Below are 19,805 nucleotides of genomic sequence, written 5' to 3'. Positions count from 1 at the left end.
TCTTCGTCCGGAATAATCGTATAATTAATTGAAAATATGTATGCTCTAAACTTTTACTACATAATACTTTCCCTGAAAAGTTGGCATGCACAATGTGCCTTTATAAATTCCCTATCCCTATTTTAACGCACATCTACAGTTGCCCCAAATCAATATTGTTGATATCGTACCCCAATATTTTTCACCATGTTGAATTTGCTAGCTAAAAACGAATCATACGTACCTGCAAGAATTGCACCTTTTCCCGTGCCCATGCCATTCATCCGAGAGAGAAATAAGCTTTGTAAGGACAGTTATGATGAGTGGGTCTGCAGCAACAGCAGAAATATACACATTATGCTCATACCCTTTATTATTTACCCTCATTGAATCGGACTCCCTTGGGTTTGTGTGGATTGTGATGCTAATCCATTTTTTGTGACGCAATGTGCATGCAGCACGAGGAACAACTGCCACAATGTATGGACATGATTTGGTAGGATATCCATCCACGTAACCAACAACCAGGTCGACAACACAGAACAACAGCGTCGTCGTCGTCGTCCTTTTACCTGAATGGAGAGAAAAGTAAGTCACTTGCACATTGCATAATAGTTGAGCTGTGGCCCGGTGCCCCACAAGCCTCGTATTTCACGTCACACACAGCGTTCACCTTTCTTTCATCCTGATCACCCTCTTTTTCAGGGTGAGCACAACAACATGATGCGTTCCGACCGAATTTCGGTCCTGTTGGTTGTTTTTGAAACACATGAATGACCAATCAACGAACCAACTGGTGGCCGATTAAAGGAGAAATCAGGCATGTATTTTTGGGTGAGAGATTATGTTACATATTTGGCGAACTAAAAAGTATTAAAAAATAACTGTAAGAGATTAAAATACCAACCATTTAAATTCACATAAAATTGTGTGCAGCAGTATCAAATTTGACTTGGTCTTTTTCAAAATCGATCACAAACTGGTTTCATAACCTGATTTGATTAAATTAACTTTTTGGAAATCCTCGTAGGGAGATGAAATTTGACATTTTAAAAGCAAATAGGATGATCACTACCGATTATGTTTAGAATTGTCGGATTGTGCTGAAATTTGGTTTTCAGATACACACATAACAAAATTTCGTAGAAATGTTATATATTTGTACATTCATCCAATTTAATTCCAACTGTTTTCCACGGATTTCGAATAATTATAGAAATCGTACGAAAATAATTGATTGAATGAGTGGACTCCTTCTTTCGAGGCTTTTCTGCTGAAAAATATAATTCCATTTTTTCCATCCTGTTAATTATCAAGTTGTTGATCAAACAATTGAATTTGGGTTTCTCCATTTCCAGTAACTTCGTCAATTGTTAATCAGTTTTAATGGATTCGCTGCTTATTTAATGTGGGTAAAGTACTCACATATCTACATGCATGCATAAACATATATCTAGCCTCGAAAGGAAAAGTTATCGGGAGGGAACGTTCTTCACGACGGGAGACCTTTTGTTCTTGTTTTTCATGTCAATCAGCTTGGTTCGAGTCAGCCGCGGGATAAAGGGCACAGCTTGATTTCTGAACCAAGGAACTCGTAACTTATCAAATATCCGACCGAGAAGGCAAAAAGTCAACCACTTTCCGTGTACGTACAATTATCTGTAATATAACAGTGATTAACTTTCACGATGAAAAATACATATAGTATTTGAGATTGTTTTTTATGTAAAAATTATATGCGAATACATTAAATACATTTGCGATATAAAAAAAAACTCAAGTGCTTTCATGTTCCATATCAAGTAATGAAGATTTAAGGGCATTGCGCGTTCGTTCAATTGATCATGATTTGATTTGAGTTACAGTTAGTGAACATTGGAGATGGGAAACGTGGAATTGAGAGCTGCTTTCGCTTAAAACTGTTTATACGTAAGGAACCACTCTAGCCACGCAACTTCTAAATTTACCTATTTTTTAATTACTGACTGGGTCTGTGTACCCACGACCCTGCTGCTGAACTTAATGGTTGATTTGTTTTGGTAATCGCGCAGTGGTGGTGGTGCGAGGGGACGAGGTTTGGATGACACCACCGACACGTGACGACTCGTTCAAGTAGTCGATGCGTGGGGGACTCTTCAACAGATATTGCTGTGCTGTTGCGTTTATCGTGTATATTTCCAGATACAAAGCAGGAACTAATGGTTCATAAGTAATAGCTCTTGGATAATGATTGTTGTGAGATCGACTTTCCCCACTTTTTATTTCAGACTGTTCTATGAAACTGTATATATGCACATTAGTATGCGTCTAAAAATGGAATAAGATTTTGAATTTAAATTGTGTTGTTCTATGTCACTGTACAAATATAGTTTTTGTGGTTTTTAGCTTTCTCCTTCATCTGGTCCTTAGTGCCGCCGCTATGTCTACAACCAAGGAAATTAGCTAGTTTTGCATATTTATATACTCATTACATGAAATGCTTGTAGTTTTATTTGAATTATAACAAAGTGATAAATAATAATTGTCACTGGACCCTGAGACATATACACATTTATCTGAACATAGTCATAAATTCGTCTGGAATATTGTAAAGAAATCCTTTTGTCCAATAATATCTACTACTCTTTAGGTTTGGTTCCCAGGAATCCAACTGCACTTCCGGTATATTTAGTATGAAGTCACTTTTGATTTGGTTGATATTTTACTTATTCTCGTCGTAGGTCCATAAATTTTGTATTGGATTATTCAATTCATTGCTTGCACGGAATGATGTGTTGCATGCAAGAGTGGCTTTTGGAAAGGAAGGAAGGAAGGAAGTCAACGAAACGATGGGAAAAAGGACCAATCCGGGCATTATTGGCAGCGGTGAGTGTGCGAGCACTCATGCATCGGGCAAGAACTGGATTGGGGTACGGGTGCCCTTATTTAGGCTGAAAGTCAAGTTTAGCTAAGAAGGGTCCCCTCGTGTCATGCAAGAGCGTCACGAGTCCTGGTTTGAAGCTAAATAAAACCAACTTCCATGCAAAGTGCTTCATAGAATCACGCGATTTCATTCAATGATCAAATCCTATCGTCAAATCTCATTTCGTGCCATAACAATCAAGGTGTAATAAAATGTCACTTTAGTTTAAAATAGAAAGTGAATTTCTCACAGCCAAATTCCCACCAAACATCAAGCCGAACAATTGCTGAAAACAACTAGCTGCATTTTTACCTGTTGTACACTTACTGTATTTCACCACGAGGAAATATATGTGGCACGTACATATGTTCATGAAACCGTGCAAAAAATATGCTCATTTGTGCATTTCCAAATATTGTAAGGAGCACAAAGATGCATGGATAGAAAGATATGTGTAAACGTGGTGGCTGGCAACAGAAGGCATACATATTTTCAAAATGAACGCCTCGTTTTTAATTTTATGGATGGTTACAAATTGAGCCAACTCATCCATGTGGTTAACGTCGATTTATTTCTCTGACGCAGAACAACAACCCGTTTTCGGTTTTCAGCAGAATATATCATCCCAACCGACATAATAAATTGCTGTTGCTGATGTGATGGTGATGCTTCTGCGGCTCACACCAGAACAAATCAGTCCGAGATTAAAGCGCAACACAGGCAGTTTTGGAGATGATGAGATAAAGTAAAATAAAAGATACTACTCTGCGTTCGTTGGTGCTGTGTTATGTTGCTGGCCTTCTGATTAAAAGGGGAATCTATATGCTAACAACCTCTCTCCATCGCACTTGGTATACCACGACTGTTGCTTGTTTGCTTTTACTTTACTGCTTTTGCTGCAAGTGAAGCGGGGTGGGGCAACCTTTCTCTCAAATTTATGGTCCACTGACACACCCACCCAAACCACCGGCTTAATCAGGAAAAGTCTCCTGGTGGGTGGGTGTGGGTGAGATACTTCATTCATCATGAACGAGGGAGCGACTATCAGGAGGGAGAAGTCAATCTCCCTCCGTCCAACCACTACTCGAGATATTACGTAGAATGTGAAGAAGAATCTCGGCACGTTCGAAACATACGACACGATTTAAACCGATTTTTCTCAGTATTAGTAAAAACAGGTATCGTTAACTTTGAAATAAACTACAACAAAAATTTTATGGCAAGTGTGTAATATGTAAAAGTTTGTGGGGGGAAAAGCAAAGGTGCAACAAGGTGCACATTTCTTGTACCGAGAAAGGAAGTGAGATAAGACTTCATCAAAGTCGGGAGTACTTTCAACCCTCACGCCACAACAATCTCCACATTATGGCTGAGCTTCCAACTCTACAAAATCCTTAAATTTCACTGATTTTCATCCAATCTGATAATCATAATATCCAAGTATTTCACCGTAACTAACAATGCCACTCACTATGTTGTGCATATTTAAATGGGCTGCGGAGCCGAACTTGACTTTCAACTTGTATGAGTCACCTCATCACCTTACACGACCGGGTTGCTGTTGGTCGAGTTAATGGACCTCGTTCCTTATTGAACTGGGAGAAATTGAAAGGCACGTGCCTTGAACCACTGCGTTTTGTGTGTGTGAGTCGCCCTGCTTTTAAATTTCTATCTCAACATCGGATCCGGATTCTTGATTATTTATTGCTTGCCTGTTTGGTCAGACCCCTGCAGTTTTACTATCTCTGAACATAAAATTAATGAGGGGTAACTTGCAGCTCTCATCCGCAGTGGAGATGCGAGAGAAAGTCGTCCGATTATCATATTTGGACGGCTACCTCGAGCAACAAGCGTCCAACCAAGTTCAATCAGGCAGCCTGATTTTATGTATTTGAGCGGCATTGTGTAATTTATAATACGACAATATGCAATACAATTGTTTGTCCTCCAGTGTATGGGCATACATTTAAACTACTGCGACCATATATAAGTATATGTTGCATGGATAAACACTTTCAAGTGGGGGAGGAATAGAATTGCGTCAGAATTTCAATCCATGTGTAGATAGGTTACACAGGCTGAGGCATTAAAAATTAAGGTCCAACTTAGCACGACATCATTAAGACAAATAGAGAAGGGGTACGAGGAACCCAGGCCAAGTATATTTTTTGTCCTCGTTGCTGTCAATCGCCCAAATGTTGGCCATTTTCTTTCTGGAAACAGAAACAGGTGGACACATTAATCAAGCTTATACAACATTACATACAACGGATAATCAAAGGTTATGCAATTCTTCGTAAATTAAACACTGGTCGTCGTCAGTGTTGACGTCATGAAAAACTCAATTTCTGATTCCATTAAGAGCAAGATGTAGATTTATCTCCAGTGTGAATAAAAATCGAGATTGCTAATGTGCTAAATGTGCTAATGTACTAGTGTGCATGTATTTTGACCGACCCCGACCCTTCCTCTGCATTCAACCTTTCAAAACAACTAAAATAGATTCAAAATCAATCCTATCATAACGGCTTGTGCCTTTATGTCATTGTATTTCGTGCACTCGTTTTACGGAACGAAACTGGTAAAAGAAACGTGACAAGAGAGAGATGCGCATCTGCCTCCAGTAAAACTCGAGCATGACAATAATGTGAAAATGATGAACCAGGATATTTTTATGAATTCCGACAATCCAACCCTTCCTCTTCCTCACAAGCGGACAAATGAGTGGGCCACGCATCAGATTAGTCACTATTTGTTGGGGTGAACTTAACCCTTTTATTATTGTGTACTTAAGAAAATAAAAGTGTCAATAACTGGAGTGTGTTGACCACCCTCCATTTATTTGTAAATTCCAAGGTCCTTCGTCAGAAGAAGCTTATTGTATTCTTGGTCATATTTATTGTATGCATTTCGGTCAATATGGTCCTCCAGCGAACGTTCACCCAAACGACAATAAAAGGTCGGCAGCCACGCTCCTTCACTAATATGCGTACCTTCTTTTTGTCGAGTGGCACAAACACACCCAAACCAAGACAGGTGAGTACTTATGCACTGCTGTGCATACATTTGAGAGTGAGCGCTGTTGACCTGCGGAACCTCAGGAATGAGGAAGAAGGAAGCAGCTCGACGGAAGAAGGGAAAAGATGAGCAGATGAAAGCGAAAGGATGCCGAAAATAAAGACCGATTTGAACTCAACCTTAACAAACAACAACTGGAGCAAAGCAAATATAAAAATATTCACCAAACATAAGGACAAATGACGGAAGGATGACTAAATGCTAAACACGGAAATAGGGCCGAAGAGAGGTGAAGGGCAAGAAAGGTCAGCCGAAATAGATTGAAGTTGAAAATAATAATTTTGTTGCTCGCAATGTTGCAATTAGTGTACAATGGACAGTTTTTTTTACTGTTCATTCGAGATTAGAAATTATTTTACACGAAGGTGGTTCTAAAAATATTTTTAAAAAAGTATTCAAATTGAAGAGTTGCAAGGGTTTTTTATACATATTTTTTGGAACGAACGGTGGATACTTAATCGGGGTCTAATTAATGGTTTTACACTTTAACAAAGAAATAAGTACTGGAGCGAACATTTCTTCTAAATACGATGTTAATATCAAGTCGACTGATGCTTAATTTGTCTCATTGCAGGGGTCAAAGCTCTCTCAAGTGTTTACAACAACCAGCAACATATTACACAGAAGTATTTACAAAAGTCTGTAGGAAGTTAGTTAGTACACTTCCATGTTTAAGGTGTACGTGGAGAAAAAGGCAGACAGGCAAGGTGTTCGCTTTCAATTTCTATTTCCGCATATGTGCATTTGCGTTTGTGCTTGGCAATTGAAAGGGAAATGCTCCTTATTTCCTTCCCTAATCCCTTCAAGCACAAAGGGCTCCGAGTTCACTTCCACTCTCTTGCCCACTAGCGAATTGTGCTAACAATACCACCATTTTTCATAAGTTGTTTCATCAAAATGTATTGATTAATGTAATACAAGGCCAGCTGAGAGCATTCCCAGTACAAAGAAAAAATTATGCGTTGATGAGGAAAAGGCTCGAGTATGTATTTCGGACTCTTCGTCATCATCGCTCTTACATAAAAACTTTTATACCGATTTCAAGTCTTTATGTGCCCTACTCGTCCAAACTCTGGAAATTAGGCATCCAAAAACAACAACTGAATGTGAACTCGTTAGAAATTATCACATGTTGCATTTCTCACAGAAAGACAATGGAAAATATGAAAAATACAAATCATCAGGATGGAACCTGTAGATCACATCAAAATGTAACTCATTTATTTATTTATATTTCATTAGTAATTTCCGAAACCACGTGGATAAAAATGTAAAGAAGAGCACCATCATGTCAGTGTCACCGTGAGTATGTCACTTCCGGTCAGTAAAAACGCGAGGTAGGAGTTTAATAAGGTTCCCACGATTTGCTGGTATACATAAATTCGTCCATATAGCACACTCACATGCAAGAATTCATGGAGGAAGACACACATGTCACTGAAACCAAAATAAAGTTCATTTTAGTTGAAAAGTGGTAACAAAGGTATTGATGCCCGGTAGTAAATAAGTAACTACAGACATATGTAAATGGTTTTATGCTCACTCAGCGAAGGGGTCACTCGGTGGGAATTCATCCGGCCGCAATATAACGTAATACATGGCATGTATGCATAGCCAGATGACATGATGATCATGAAAATATTAGTGTGACTTATTACAAACTCATGGTTCATTAATAAGGAAAAAGTTTGAGAGTCTATTACAGTTGAAGTTTTTTCTTGCTCTTCGTGGAGGATGATTGAAAATGCCACGTAACCCAAATTATTGTCAAAGTCAAAATGCCGTGGGGATACGTATGTATACGTTTCATAATAGGTTCAAGTACAGATGAGCGATTATTATAATGAACCCTATTCGAGTAATTCGTCGTAACTTGAATCTCAAAATTTGTCTGACCTTGGTTTAAGCATCCAACCGAATAAAAACCCTTCGTTGCAGAATAAAAGGCCGGTGTGACCTAGTTGGACCATTATTTAGTATTTACTAAAAATCCACTGGCATACAACGGAACCCAAGAAAATCCAGGTTAACCGAATCTGTTTCAAGGTACTTTTCATTCTAATCCAAGCAAAAGCTCTTCAACTTAAACTTCACCTTCGCTCAAAGTCGAGCATCGATAGACAAGCTTTTGAAGGGATGGAGTTTGAAGAAGAATCACTTCTTTCAGTTTGGTCCTGAAATCCAAAATGCATACCCAACAAATGATTGAACCTCTTGACCTAAATTCACTGGTCCTAACAGAAGAGTGATTATATGCAGGTATACGTGTACAAGTATTCTGTACACACTTCTGCTCCCAAATGGTGGGTCGTACTTATTACTCACAAAGATGGTGCGGTAAAACGATGAGAAAAAGGTACTGGATAAGTGTGTACCTAATGAGGATCTCCTAAGTGCATCCTATGTATAGATGTATGCCGATGTATATTGGTACCCAAAAATGAGATATTTATTATTTAGTGATTTTAGTTATGAAGAGAAATATACTTGGTGCTGCGGAGTGATTTTTTATTAATTAAAAAAATAATAATTTTTTACGAGTTATGACTTCGAACATAGTTTCCTATAAAATATATTTTTGCATGTTTGCATTGCATGATTACATAATAATACACCAGATAAAATTGAAAGTACGAACGCTGCTGAAACATGAGTCTTATGCATTTCATCCCAAGTAGTGGGAATACCAACCAATAAGCAAGTTGAAGGGCTGTTTGGAAACAACATCTCAGAAAGGGAACAACTTTGTTAATCTGATATTTTATTTTCCAGTCCCTTTCTTGGCAGTCAGTACCACTAATAATAAGCAAGCGATGCACTTTTATAAGGAACCTGGTGTGCTTTCATGTTATTGTGGTTCTAATAAAATCGGACCCTTCTCTTCGTAAAAAGAACGCTTTTTTCATCTCTTGCCCTATTTTAAGCATCTTTACGACCAAGGTTGGCTTCAGTTCGATCTCATCTCTGGACCTTTCACAATCTTTCAAACAAAATTCCAAGATGAAGCTTTTTGTGGTTATTTTTGTGTCAATTTTTCTTCCCCATGGTTTCTCTGATGATACTTCGAGTAAGGAATAATACTGAAATTTAATTACAAAAAATTACTGGTTCTATATTTTGTGTCTTAAATTACTTCAATTAAGTATGTGTACTATATTTTTAGACGCCGCTACGACTGGCACGCCTGTTTCGGTGGGTATAAAAACCGTTAAATATTAGTTAATAAAATCAAATATCGTAACGCATTTTATATAATTAATAATGATTAATAATACTTTTCAGATTGTTGGTAGATACGAGCTTTCGAGCAGCGACAAGTTCTATGAATACATGACTGCCCTTGGTATGCAATGGTCTCGTATATAAAAATGCCTCACAAATCAGAATACTCTAAAATATTACTCAATTTTACTCAATTATGCACCAGGAGTTGGATTCTTTACCAAGAACTTGGCGGCGGCAGCGACCCCAATTGCGACAATTTCAAAGGAAGGGGACTTGTGGACTATCAAGACGGAGACGACCTTTAAGACGACCACCATTACGTTCAAGCTGGGAGAAGAGTTTGATGAAACCACTGGAGATGATCGGACTTGCAAGGTGAGTAAATCTTACCCGAGTTTAATTATCTAATTTATTTAGCTAATTACCCTAATAAAAATACTTCATTGCGCATTTTGTTGATATGCACAATGCACAGACCACCATCACAATGGACGGAACCACCAAAATGCTAACCAACCAAGTATGCTCTGGGAAAGCCTACCGAATTGACAGAGAGTTTTCTCCAACCCAAATGACAATGAAATTATACGCTGACAGTGTTACAAGTACACGGATTTACCGAAGGGTAGGTCGCAATTAATATGTGCATAAAATAGCTGGCGAACATATGTAGTTGCCGTTCTTATCTGAGATCACTTTTGCCAACGGAAGTTATCTCAGAAACAACAAACAACATATTTTCAGTTGAGCTGCATAAGCAAATTAGAGATGTAAATTAATTTTGATACCGTTTGTTGCAGCTTTAATCAGAATCCCAGGATCTGATTATGGTTACTCCTCTTGGTTGACAAGCTGACATATACGGAATGGAAAACTTAATTATAATAAATTTCATCATATAAATTATCTACAAACAAAATTACTAATCTTGCCGTATTTCTAGAATTTTTTTTACTTTTAAATGTGAAATGTATTTAAATGTGTTTAAATTTATGAACTTTAATTTATGAACTTGAACTCTTGGACTTTATTTCCACTGATTTTGAAATAAAACTTGAAGAAATGCATTCTTTATTGTCGAGCTTAATCTTATTTTACATTGCGGTTCAAGGTGTCAAAAACTTGAATACGAGCTTGGCTAGGAGTCTGTCAGCATCCAACTCACCGACCCACGCGGGAACCATTCAGTAGGCGAGCATTGTTTCTAACACGCAGGTCAGCTCAGTCCACCCGCGGAGTCAGTCATCATCTGTCGTGCAAAGAAACCAGAACACAAATTGTGCTGCACAATCTTGCCAGATATTCTCAAACTTTTGATAAAAATCGAATCAAATCAAGAATTGTTTCGCAGGTAAGCATTTGTATTGTTAGCTAATTTAATTAATCTTGATGAACAAATAATTTACATTGTTGAAATATAATTTCGGAGAAGTCGCGAGTTTCGAGGGAACTTCGGACTAACTATGAAGGTCAGACGAACAACCAATCTCTTTACGAGAGATGTTGAAATTCAACGATACGACGGTTCCATCGTCAAAGCAATTGAACTTTTTGAAGGCCCTGACAACAATGCTGCTGCGCCGTACATCGTTTACCCGAAGTAAGTAAAGAAAATTGTTTATACCGCCGACAAATATATTCCAGAAAAGCCACAAATGGTAAAAACGGCTCCTCCCTTGGTTTGGCTGAGCAGTGATTTATATACAAACCCATTAGCCATTGCCCACGTAGATATTTAGTAACTATAATAATAATTAAAGTTAAATACGAATGTAATTCTACTTTTTAGCAACAACCAAACTGTGTCATCATCATCGTCGGCGGCTTCTTCAAAGTCTTCTGAGGCACAGGAATTCCTGTGCCAAAGCTGCACCAAGAAATTCTCCTCGGCGTCAATGCTCAAGCGTCATGAAATTATTCACCAGGGGACTTTTATTTGCCCAGAATCAGGTTGTGGATCACGATATCGGAATAAAACTACACTTACGAAACATCGAGTAGCTGAGCATGGATTAGTCCTTCATCGCAGTCAACGCCGACTACAACCACGTCGCCCTACAACACCCAAATTCGAACTTTCCGGCAATTCAGAAATCTTGGACGACTCGTCTGAAAAAATGGACGATCATTCAGAAATATTGGACAATTATTTACAAACATCTAAGGATTATTCAGGAAGCTTTAACGATTATTCAGGAAGATTGGACGATTGGTCAGGAAAAATGGAGGATCTTTCAGAAACATTGGACAATCATTCACAGACATTGGACGGTCATTCAGAAACAATGAACGATTATTTACAAACATTGGACGATTATTTACAAACATCTGAAGATTATTCGGGAAGTTTGAACGAGTATTCAGGAATTTTGGACGATTGTTCACAATCACCTGAGGATTATTCAGGAAGCTTGAACGAGCATTCAGGAATTTTGGACGATTGTTCAGAAACATTGGACGATAATTCGGGAACCTTGAACGAGCATTCAGGAATTTTGACTGAGTATTTACAAACTTCTGACGATTATTCGGGAGGCTTGAATTCTGGAAATTTGGACGAAGACATCACGAAAACCATGCTCAAGATAGACTCAAATTTGTACTCATCTTTCTCAGATAAATCTGAATAATGCCACTTGTTATTTGAAGCTCTTGTTATTTGAAGCGTTTATGAAATATTGCTCAAATTTGTGAACAAGTAAAGAATTAAAATTAAACGTGAAAGTAAAATTGGGTTGGTTTGATTTTTATTAATTTCTTATATAGAATAAGGGTGTGTTAGTAATATGTTTCCATTTCGACCCATCCACCTGGTTGACGCCGTATAAGCCATCGTCTTACTTCGTCGTAGAGCATAATGAGTACTGCGAAGGGAAGAGGAGGCAGCCACCATACAAATCTGTACACATATCAAGCAAATTTATGTAATCAGAAATCAACCCCACTAATTGCATAATATGCATTAAACAAATTTATAATGCACAAGTGGACAGATATGACATGTACTTTAAGGGTTGCATTCTTAGTGCGACGTCCATTCCGGGGGTGTAGCTAAGAAAGGCCGCAACGGCAGTTTCGAAAACAAGTCCAAAATTCAGAACCCAGTTACCTGTTTTTGTCCACATATTAGTAACAAACAATAATTGGATTACACGAAAAGTAAATTAAGCCTCTAAAGCAACTTAATAATTATATAAAATTATAAAATTTACCCATTCCTTGGTCCCAAAGCGACAAGCGCCTTGTTTTACAAATGATGACATCCGCCCACTGAACGATGACTATGGCCACAAAGAAAGCTGGAAGTATTAAAAAAATATTTAATGAAATCAAAGAAGAATGGGGGTCGAGTTAAATTTTTCATTGTTCTAGTTTCGGCGGTGTCTTTAAATATGATGCTCTTTTCAATAGGCCAACACGTATATTTAGAACTTGCCTGTATGACAAGTGTATTCTAATTTTTTTCTCGCAACGTATGTCCATTCCTGACCATATGAATCTTCTAAATCATTGACCGCTCGGCTTTCCCATCGGGGTCGAATTCCGTACAGATCCTGAGGGAGAAATCCATTTTCTGCCATGATGATAAAGTACACGAAAAAACCTGCCACTGCCTGTATCATCCCGACTGTTAGTAATTAATTTAATTAGTAATTCAGTTTATTATTATTCATAATCATACTTATTAGAAATTAATTATTTGTAAATTGCCTTGTCCGTACGCAACGGAAATGAGCCGTTCGTTAACCAGCCGATCTCGTTTCGGATCACGTGGCGATCGCAGCATTATGTCAGATTCGGATTTCTCATACGCGAGCGATATTGCAGGGACCATATCGGTGCCAAGGTCAATGCAAAGAATTGTGACGGAGCCGAGAGCTAAGGGAATGTCAAAAAGGATAAAGAAGAGGAACGGCGACACTTCTGGAATCTTCGACGTTAGCGTATAAGCTATAGATTTCTTTAAATTATCGAAGATCAAACGTCCTTCCTCGACACCCGCTACGATTGTTGAGAAATTGTCATCCAGCAGAATCATATCTGCGGCCTGAATGCATTCAATTTCACGATTTTTTAACTTAATGAATGATGAATAGTGTAAATTTTAGCAACCTGTTTAGAAACGTCAGAGCCCGTGATTCCCATCGCCACGCCGATATCAGCTTTCTTTAAGGCTGGCGAGTCATTAACGCCTGAAAAGTGCATAAAGTGTGTAATAACTCAAATAATGAATATAATTGCCTAATATAAATTATTTGAAATCACATGATTTTTACCATCTCCTGTCACAGCCACAATGGCGCCCTGCTTCTGCAAAGCCTCCACAATTTGCAATTTTTGTTGGGGAGAAGTCCGAGCAAAAACTATCTCGCTGTAATTTCTCAGCACATTGTCCAACTCCGTTTCACTCAATTCTTTCAGCTCTCCTCCATGAACGACGGCGGCGGACGCGGATTCTGGGGACACTTCGGACAATGGAACACCCAACCTGTTGGCAATGTCTTCAATTGTTTCGTTCTCCGGGGAAATTATTCCAACGGATTTTGCAATCGCTTTGGCTGTTATGGGGTGATCTCCAGTGACCATGATTACACGAACGCCGGCAGATCGGCACTTGGCCACAGCGTCGGGAACTGTGGGCCGAGGAGGGTCCAACATTGAAATTAACCCCACAAATCTCAGTTCAGTTAAAGGAAAGTTGGGCTCCTCTGAGTTGAAATTGTAGCCTATTGGGTAGTCACATGATGGCAAGGGTAGATCGCAGAAACCTATACACAAATACATGGAAGAATATACACATATTGACATTTATATTGAATTACACTATGTGATTTGCGTAGAGTTTTAAGAAACATGATGAAAATATGGCACTTATTGAATACTCACCTAATACCCTCTCTCCCAAAGATCCCAGTTCTAGATATGCATCGTGGAAAGCATCAAGGGCCTTGTCGTTCATGGCTACCTCTCCCTGGTTTGTCATTATTGTTGAACACCTTATTGTATTAATATTTCATGTTATGAAGTGCTTTATAAATTTCTTCATTAATTTTGAAAATATAATGCAATCGAGTCAAAAATTGTATATACATCCCAACCTTTCTAATATTCGCTCTGGTGCACCCTTCATAACGAGTAAGTGACACCCCTTATCCGTCATATTGTTCGCATGAATGGATAGCTGAAACTTGTCGCTTGAGTTGAAGGGGATCTCGCAAATTTTGGGAAATCTTTCCCGAATTTTGGCAGCACTTCCTTCTGCCAATTCCACAAATTTGAGTATTGCTGCCTCCGATGCATCTCCAGCGACATCCCTTTTCATCACGGGAACACTGCTGTCCTGACCCCCCTTGAATTCAGCCGTGCTGCAGAGTGCCGCAATCCTCACGAGTTTCTGGTATCCGTCGCGTTTATTGTATCCTGCAACGCCCACGCTGGTGCAGTCATCGTTAAGTTTTGCATCCACAATCCCACCTTCAACCCAGAGGTGTGACACGGTCATCCGGTTTTGAGTTAAGGTGCCCGTCTTATCGGAACAGATTGCGGAGGTGGAGCCCAAGGTTTCGACGGCTTCCAGGTTTTTCACCAGACAATTCTTTTTCGCCATCCGTTTCGCTGTGAGTGTCAGACAAACGGTGACCGTAGCCAAGAGACCTCAAGAATCAAAAAGGTATGCATGTAAGCATATTCAGTTGTGGATATAAATGCACGTATGAAGTTATTATTTTTGTGCATTTTGTGTACCTTCAGGCACCCAGGCCACGATGATCTGTTTTTAAAAAATAAAATTTTTAAAACATCTTTGACAAAGCATTTCTACATAGTCAAAATTGTATATAAATTTATTTGCATAAACATAATGAGGATACCCCGATAAAGAAAATGACCCCGTCCAGCCAGTGATAGCGAAGTGCAATGGCGGCTGCGAGCAAGGCGAGGGCGAGACCAAACGCAACGACGGTGATGATGTGGATAAAGTGGGCAATTTCTTTGGCTATTGGTGTTTCTCCAGAGTCGAGACCAGATACGAGGCCCGCAATCCTTCCCATCACTGTATTGTCACCAATTCGGATAACTATTCCCTTCGCAGTTCCTACATTTATGTTACAGTATAGAATCATAAGCATTTCATTATTTCATTATTTAGTTTTATTCTGAATTTTCTATAGTAAGATCTGAAATTTCACCTTCAACAGCATTCGTGGAAAAAAAAGCAAGATTCTTTGTCTCTAACGGATTCTCATTGGTGCAATCTGGTCCTCTGTAGAACAGTAACACCATGTTTTTATAACTGATCAGGGAGTTTGCATGGTGATTTATGTATGCAAATATGTACATATGTATTAATATGTACGAGTCCTTGCCTTGACTGAGCCTCACTTTCTCCAGTCAACGAGGAGTTGTCTACTTTGAAAGATTTTGCTTCGACAATTCGTATGTCGGCCGGGATTCTGTCACCCAGCTGCACTTCCACCAAGTCGCCAATTGTCACTTCTTCCGCCTTTAGCGTGAGGCGTTGTCCTTCTCTGATCACTCGGGCGTATTGAGGGACGAGATCTGAAGTTGATAAAGGTAGGATAACGCAATTAATAAATTTCGAGTAAGTTGAGGTACTTCCTCCCACATCTGTGTGAATTACCTTTGAAAGATTCCATAATGGCAGAACTCTTGGATTCTTGGTAGAATGAAAATATACCAGTGATGAGCACCACGATTGTAAGGACGAGACCGAGCCAAAGCTATAAAATCCAGCAAAAGTGGATGATGGAAAAATGAAATGTTATACTTTTCATCTGCTCGATTTGTAATGAGTTTTCTATTTCACTGTTTGTATAATTAATTACGTTATCCTTTGACGCTGTCTCTGAGCTCGACGCTTGAATTGCATAAGCAATGAAGCAGAGAATGGCACCAATCCAGAGCAGGATTCCAAAGTAGCTGAACACATTGCGGATGAAAATGACCCATTGAGGCGTTGTCTTTGGGGGAGTCAAGCGATTTGGCCCTTCCTTCTCAGACATAACTTTCGCCCAGGCATGGCTTAACCCTTTGAGTGGACACGTCCTCAACTGACGGCACAGGTCGTCCAGGGGAAGGGTGTGCTCTGTAATCTCGATATCTCCTTTCAAGGAGGCCACGTCCTTCTTCTTCCCCTGGAATTGTTCGCACATATTAAACAAAAGATTTGAGGTACTTTCAGGTAGTAAATAATAAGAAGTTTCAAAATGAGAATGGTCCTTTTTTGTTTTCTGTACGTACCATTTTTTAGAAGCTAAATAATTCCAGCGTACTTCTTTTAATCACTGCCGATGGAAAATGCAGGTGTATCGACCGTCATCTTCATCAATGACCAATGTTCTAGGCCTTTTATCGTTATTTGATGCCATTGTCATGAAAATCTACAAACCAGTTCAAACTCATGCAATTAGGAGGAGTTCTACTCTTCTAAGGATAAGTACTTACGTATGCATGTACGTATGCGTTAACGGAGTATTTCATACATAGCGACATACCTGCAGACGTATGTATGTACATATTTAAGGATATGGATGGCATAGGATTTACGTATCACGCATCGAGTCACTGTCTCCTGAGTGCCAGGATTCGACGTTTTTTGGATATACATATTCCATCGTCAACTATACAAATAATTGACTAATTAGAAAATGTTCATGTGCCAGACGGGCGATCACTCTTAAAAATTAAATCGGTCACATACTGGTTTAATTTGCTCTCATTGACCAGACTAAATTTCGCACGGCAGTTCTAAGCAATTGCTAAACGAATGCCGAAACCTGTTCAAATGTTAATTTAATTTTTACATAATTTCATATTTTGACGGTTAGAAAAGAATCAATCAATTCTTCAATTATTCTAGAATTCGCTATGCACATGTGTGTATAATGCATTAGTCGAATGGGTGCTAAATTATTTGCTAATTGATTCCAGATTTGCTTAGGTTCGCCAGTTCAAACGTGATTACAACTCTTATGAAAATATTAAACCAATCATCATCATCACTCGCTTTCCAGCTTTTGTTTTCATAAAATTTCTAGCTCAATCCGGTTACGGTGTACCCCTTTCATTAAAAGGTAATTAATACGGTTAGTCAAAGGAATTGGTTAAATAAACATTCCGTGCTTCCTTCTACATACATAATTAATTAAAAATTTCTAATCTGTATGAATCTTTTCAGAAATATGTAATAATTCATTTATTTCGTGTAGTAAAAACATTGGGATCAATATAAACGGTCAATTACTAAATCATACTGATGTAAAAAATAAGGCTCATGTTAAAAATTATAAAATAAAAAGTACATGGTTCATAGTAATTAATTCACACTCAAAACAAGTTAACGTACGTAAGTATTACGCATACATATTTATAAAGTTGGCGACTTAAATAATATGCAAAAAAAACACTGTTAAAAATTCTGATCTTGGAAATACATGAAGACTATGCAAATGCAAAATGAAAATGCATTTTAATTATTCGAATAATTAGTTGAGGACAATAATTATATGGATCCTCACCGTAAATTTTAATTGTCACTGTAATAATATTTCTGGGGATTTTGTGCAGTGGGTTTCGTGTACTGGTTGCGTATTCTGAGAAGCTCCTGATGTATTTCGGAGTATGAAATGGTTTTGTGGTTTCCGCGAATCCTCTCCGGCCAGTTCGCAGGGTCCTCGTCAAGGTCTGCGTCAATCTCCTCCTTATTCTCCACGTTCAATGCCATGTCATCCTCGTCCAAGGAAAGCGGTTGGTTCAGTTTTGGAAATGTTGGGCGCTTCCATAGTTGCGGCTCTTGTGAACGCGAAGACGACGCACCTTGTGGATCTCGTGACAAGGACGGAAATCTATTGATGCCAAGTGCGCTCCGAGGACAGTGAAATTTAGATGAGGACCAGGACGGTACGGCATTCGCAGATTTGGGGACATGAAATCTCGACGGCGATGTTGCTTGTCTTGAATAACAAGGAAATAGGATTTCTCTGTGATCCGTGATTTCGTCCACTTCGTCTTCGTCATTGTCAACGGATGCTTCGATAGGTGGCCAACCATCATTATCTGAATACTGTGACGAATACGTAAAATCAGACGAATCAACTTTGGATCTGTTTTCAGCTGCATGTTCAGTCAATTTGTTCTCTTCGGATAATTGTGACTTTCGTGAAAATGAAGGTCCAAAGCAAACTTTGGACTTTTGTGGTGGAGGTGTGGAAATGGATGTAATTTTATTGCTGTTTCGGATGTCTTCATTTCCAAAGTCTTGTGATGCTAGAAATTGTGGCCAGTCACTTGCAATGCTCTGTAGAAATCCATCCACGATTTCCTCGTCTGGATGGATGGACTTGGATGGTAAATTGTCTTTGGAAACCGTACTCATTGGTAGCGTTGGAAGTGAAGATAAAGCTTTTTCTGGTACCGTTAAACCTGGAGAAATTAGGCTGCAACTGGGTAGGCTTCCATCCTTTGCAGGTGGAGATAAATGAGGCTCCTTATGCTCCAGAATTACTGTAATCACGCTGCTTGTGCTTGAAGCAGAGCTTGATGACCTTGACGAGACTGGACTCAACGGACATGATAAGTCAGAAGGAAGTTCCAGTAATTTGACCTCATTTTTTTTGTTTTCCGGTACTTGATCCAGCACCATTCCCAGGTCCTTTGCCCTGTGAGTGAAATGAACCAAGTTAGCTTTTCCTTTGTACAGTTTTAAACGATAAAAGAACGTAGAGCTACGAATATTTAGATGGTCCTCATACTCATCAGGATGCATTTTGCGGATGTGATTTTTTTGGTCCTCCTGACCCTGCAGAAGTCCAGTGCAACTGGGGACGGGACACGCATAAATTCCTTGATGCGTCAAGTATTTGTACCACAGCAGTCCTACCGAGATCAACTCTGCTCCACAACGACCAGCCTCGTCCTCAGTTTTCGACCTTCCAGGACAAGTTTTGAACGTTGTTCCTTCATATTCGCAAATCATGTGTCCCTCAGCACATTGCATTAACGGGTACGCCGTGGTGCAGTGGCAGTAGACACAATTAAACACCTCGTAGATATCCTCAACTGGGGACGAACTAGTAATTTGAGATTTTGAAGACAATAAGAACGTCATAATTAATTAGCATACCAAAAATATTTCCAGCATTTCGTTTAGTAATGGAAACGAATAATAAACTGAAACAACTCACTGTTGGATTTTTTGTTGAGTCAATTCGCTGTTATTTGAAGGAACAGGGCTTTGTACTTTTTCTGAAAGTTGCGTCATGTCGAATCGTACTATTTGATTTTATTGATATTAAATCAATTACATTTAATATTATTTCTGGAGGAATTTATAAGTATATACTTGTGCAATGTTAGTGTCAAGACTGGTTTTTGATTTACTAAATATGAACATATTTATGTATGCATGAATAGATGTGAATGTCTAAACATCGACCAATATGCAAAAGGCAACAGTTATTTTGAACCCACGTTGCATGGCCAGTGTAGAAGACATGATATTAGAATGCTTCAATTGATATGCGTATTCTAAATATGTAAAATGTAGTAATTCGTGACTTATTCAAATTGCTCTTCCAATCTGAACCACATATTCCGAAAGCAG

General features: G+C 38.8%; 4 protein-coding genes across 4 annotated transcripts; 2 read left to right on the top strand and 2 right to left on the bottom strand.

The window, feature by feature from the left end:
• The first annotated feature begins 8,833 nt into the window (after positions 1–8,833).
• LOC110841986 (sodium/calcium exchanger regulatory protein 1) lies at positions 8,834–10,145 on the top strand. Its single transcript, XM_022087691.2, has 6 exons — positions 8,834–9,026; positions 9,123–9,151; positions 9,242–9,302; positions 9,387–9,559; positions 9,660–9,809; positions 9,985–10,145. Exons 1-6 carry the CDS (start codon positions 8,960–8,962, stop codon positions 9,988–9,990), a joined length of 486 nt encoding a protein of 161 aa, XP_021943383.1. The 5' UTR covers positions 8,834–8,959; the 3' UTR covers positions 9,991–10,145.
• Positions 10,146–10,390: 245 nt separating this feature from the next.
• LOC118433834 lies at positions 10,391–11,840 on the top strand. The gene is made up of 3 exons (XM_035846149.1): positions 10,391–10,535; positions 10,617–10,784; positions 10,974–11,840. The coding sequence occupies exons 2-3, from the start codon at positions 10,648–10,650 to the stop codon at positions 11,812–11,814; spliced, it is 978 nt and encodes a 325-aa protein (XP_035702042.1). The 5' UTR covers positions 10,391–10,535; positions 10,617–10,647; the 3' UTR covers positions 11,815–11,840.
• Positions 11,841–11,914: 74 nt separating this feature from the next.
• LOC110844556 (sodium/potassium-transporting ATPase subunit alpha) lies at positions 11,915–16,583 on the bottom strand. Its single transcript, XM_022090785.2, has 16 exons — positions 16,445–16,583; positions 16,030–16,338; positions 15,825–15,924; positions 15,550–15,742; positions 15,373–15,446; positions 15,055–15,278; positions 14,930–14,954; positions 14,284–14,839; positions 14,072–14,181; positions 13,462–13,953; positions 13,298–13,377; positions 12,896–13,232; positions 12,621–12,812; positions 12,397–12,483; positions 12,191–12,293; positions 11,915–12,083 (listed from the first exon to the last, which is right to left on the bottom strand). Exons 1-16 carry the CDS (start codon positions 16,445–16,447, stop codon positions 11,963–11,965), a joined length of 3,006 nt encoding a protein of 1,001 aa, XP_021946477.2. The 5' UTR covers positions 16,448–16,583; the 3' UTR covers positions 11,915–11,962.
• Positions 16,584–17,370: 787 nt separating this feature from the next.
• Positions 17,371–19,593, bottom strand: LOC110841631. Its single transcript, XM_022087313.2, has 3 exons — positions 19,387–19,593; positions 18,955–19,272; positions 17,371–18,861 (listed from the first exon to the last, which is right to left on the bottom strand). Exons 1-3 carry the CDS (start codon positions 19,461–19,463, stop codon positions 17,730–17,732), a joined length of 1,527 nt encoding a protein of 508 aa, XP_021943005.1. The 5' UTR covers positions 19,464–19,593; the 3' UTR covers positions 17,371–17,729.
• Between the last annotated feature and the right edge of the window lie 212 nt (positions 19,594–19,805).

This window comes from Folsomia candida, unplaced genomic scaffold (genome assembly GCF_002217175.1).
Source record: "Folsomia candida strain VU population unplaced genomic scaffold, ASM221717v1 Fcan01_Sc001, whole genome shotgun sequence".
Taxonomy (NCBI): Eukaryota; Metazoa; Arthropoda; class Collembola; order Entomobryomorpha; family Isotomidae; genus Folsomia; species Folsomia candida.
The sequence above is the reverse complement of the archived record's forward strand: the minus strand, read 5'-3'. Positions and strand labels throughout refer to the sequence as shown.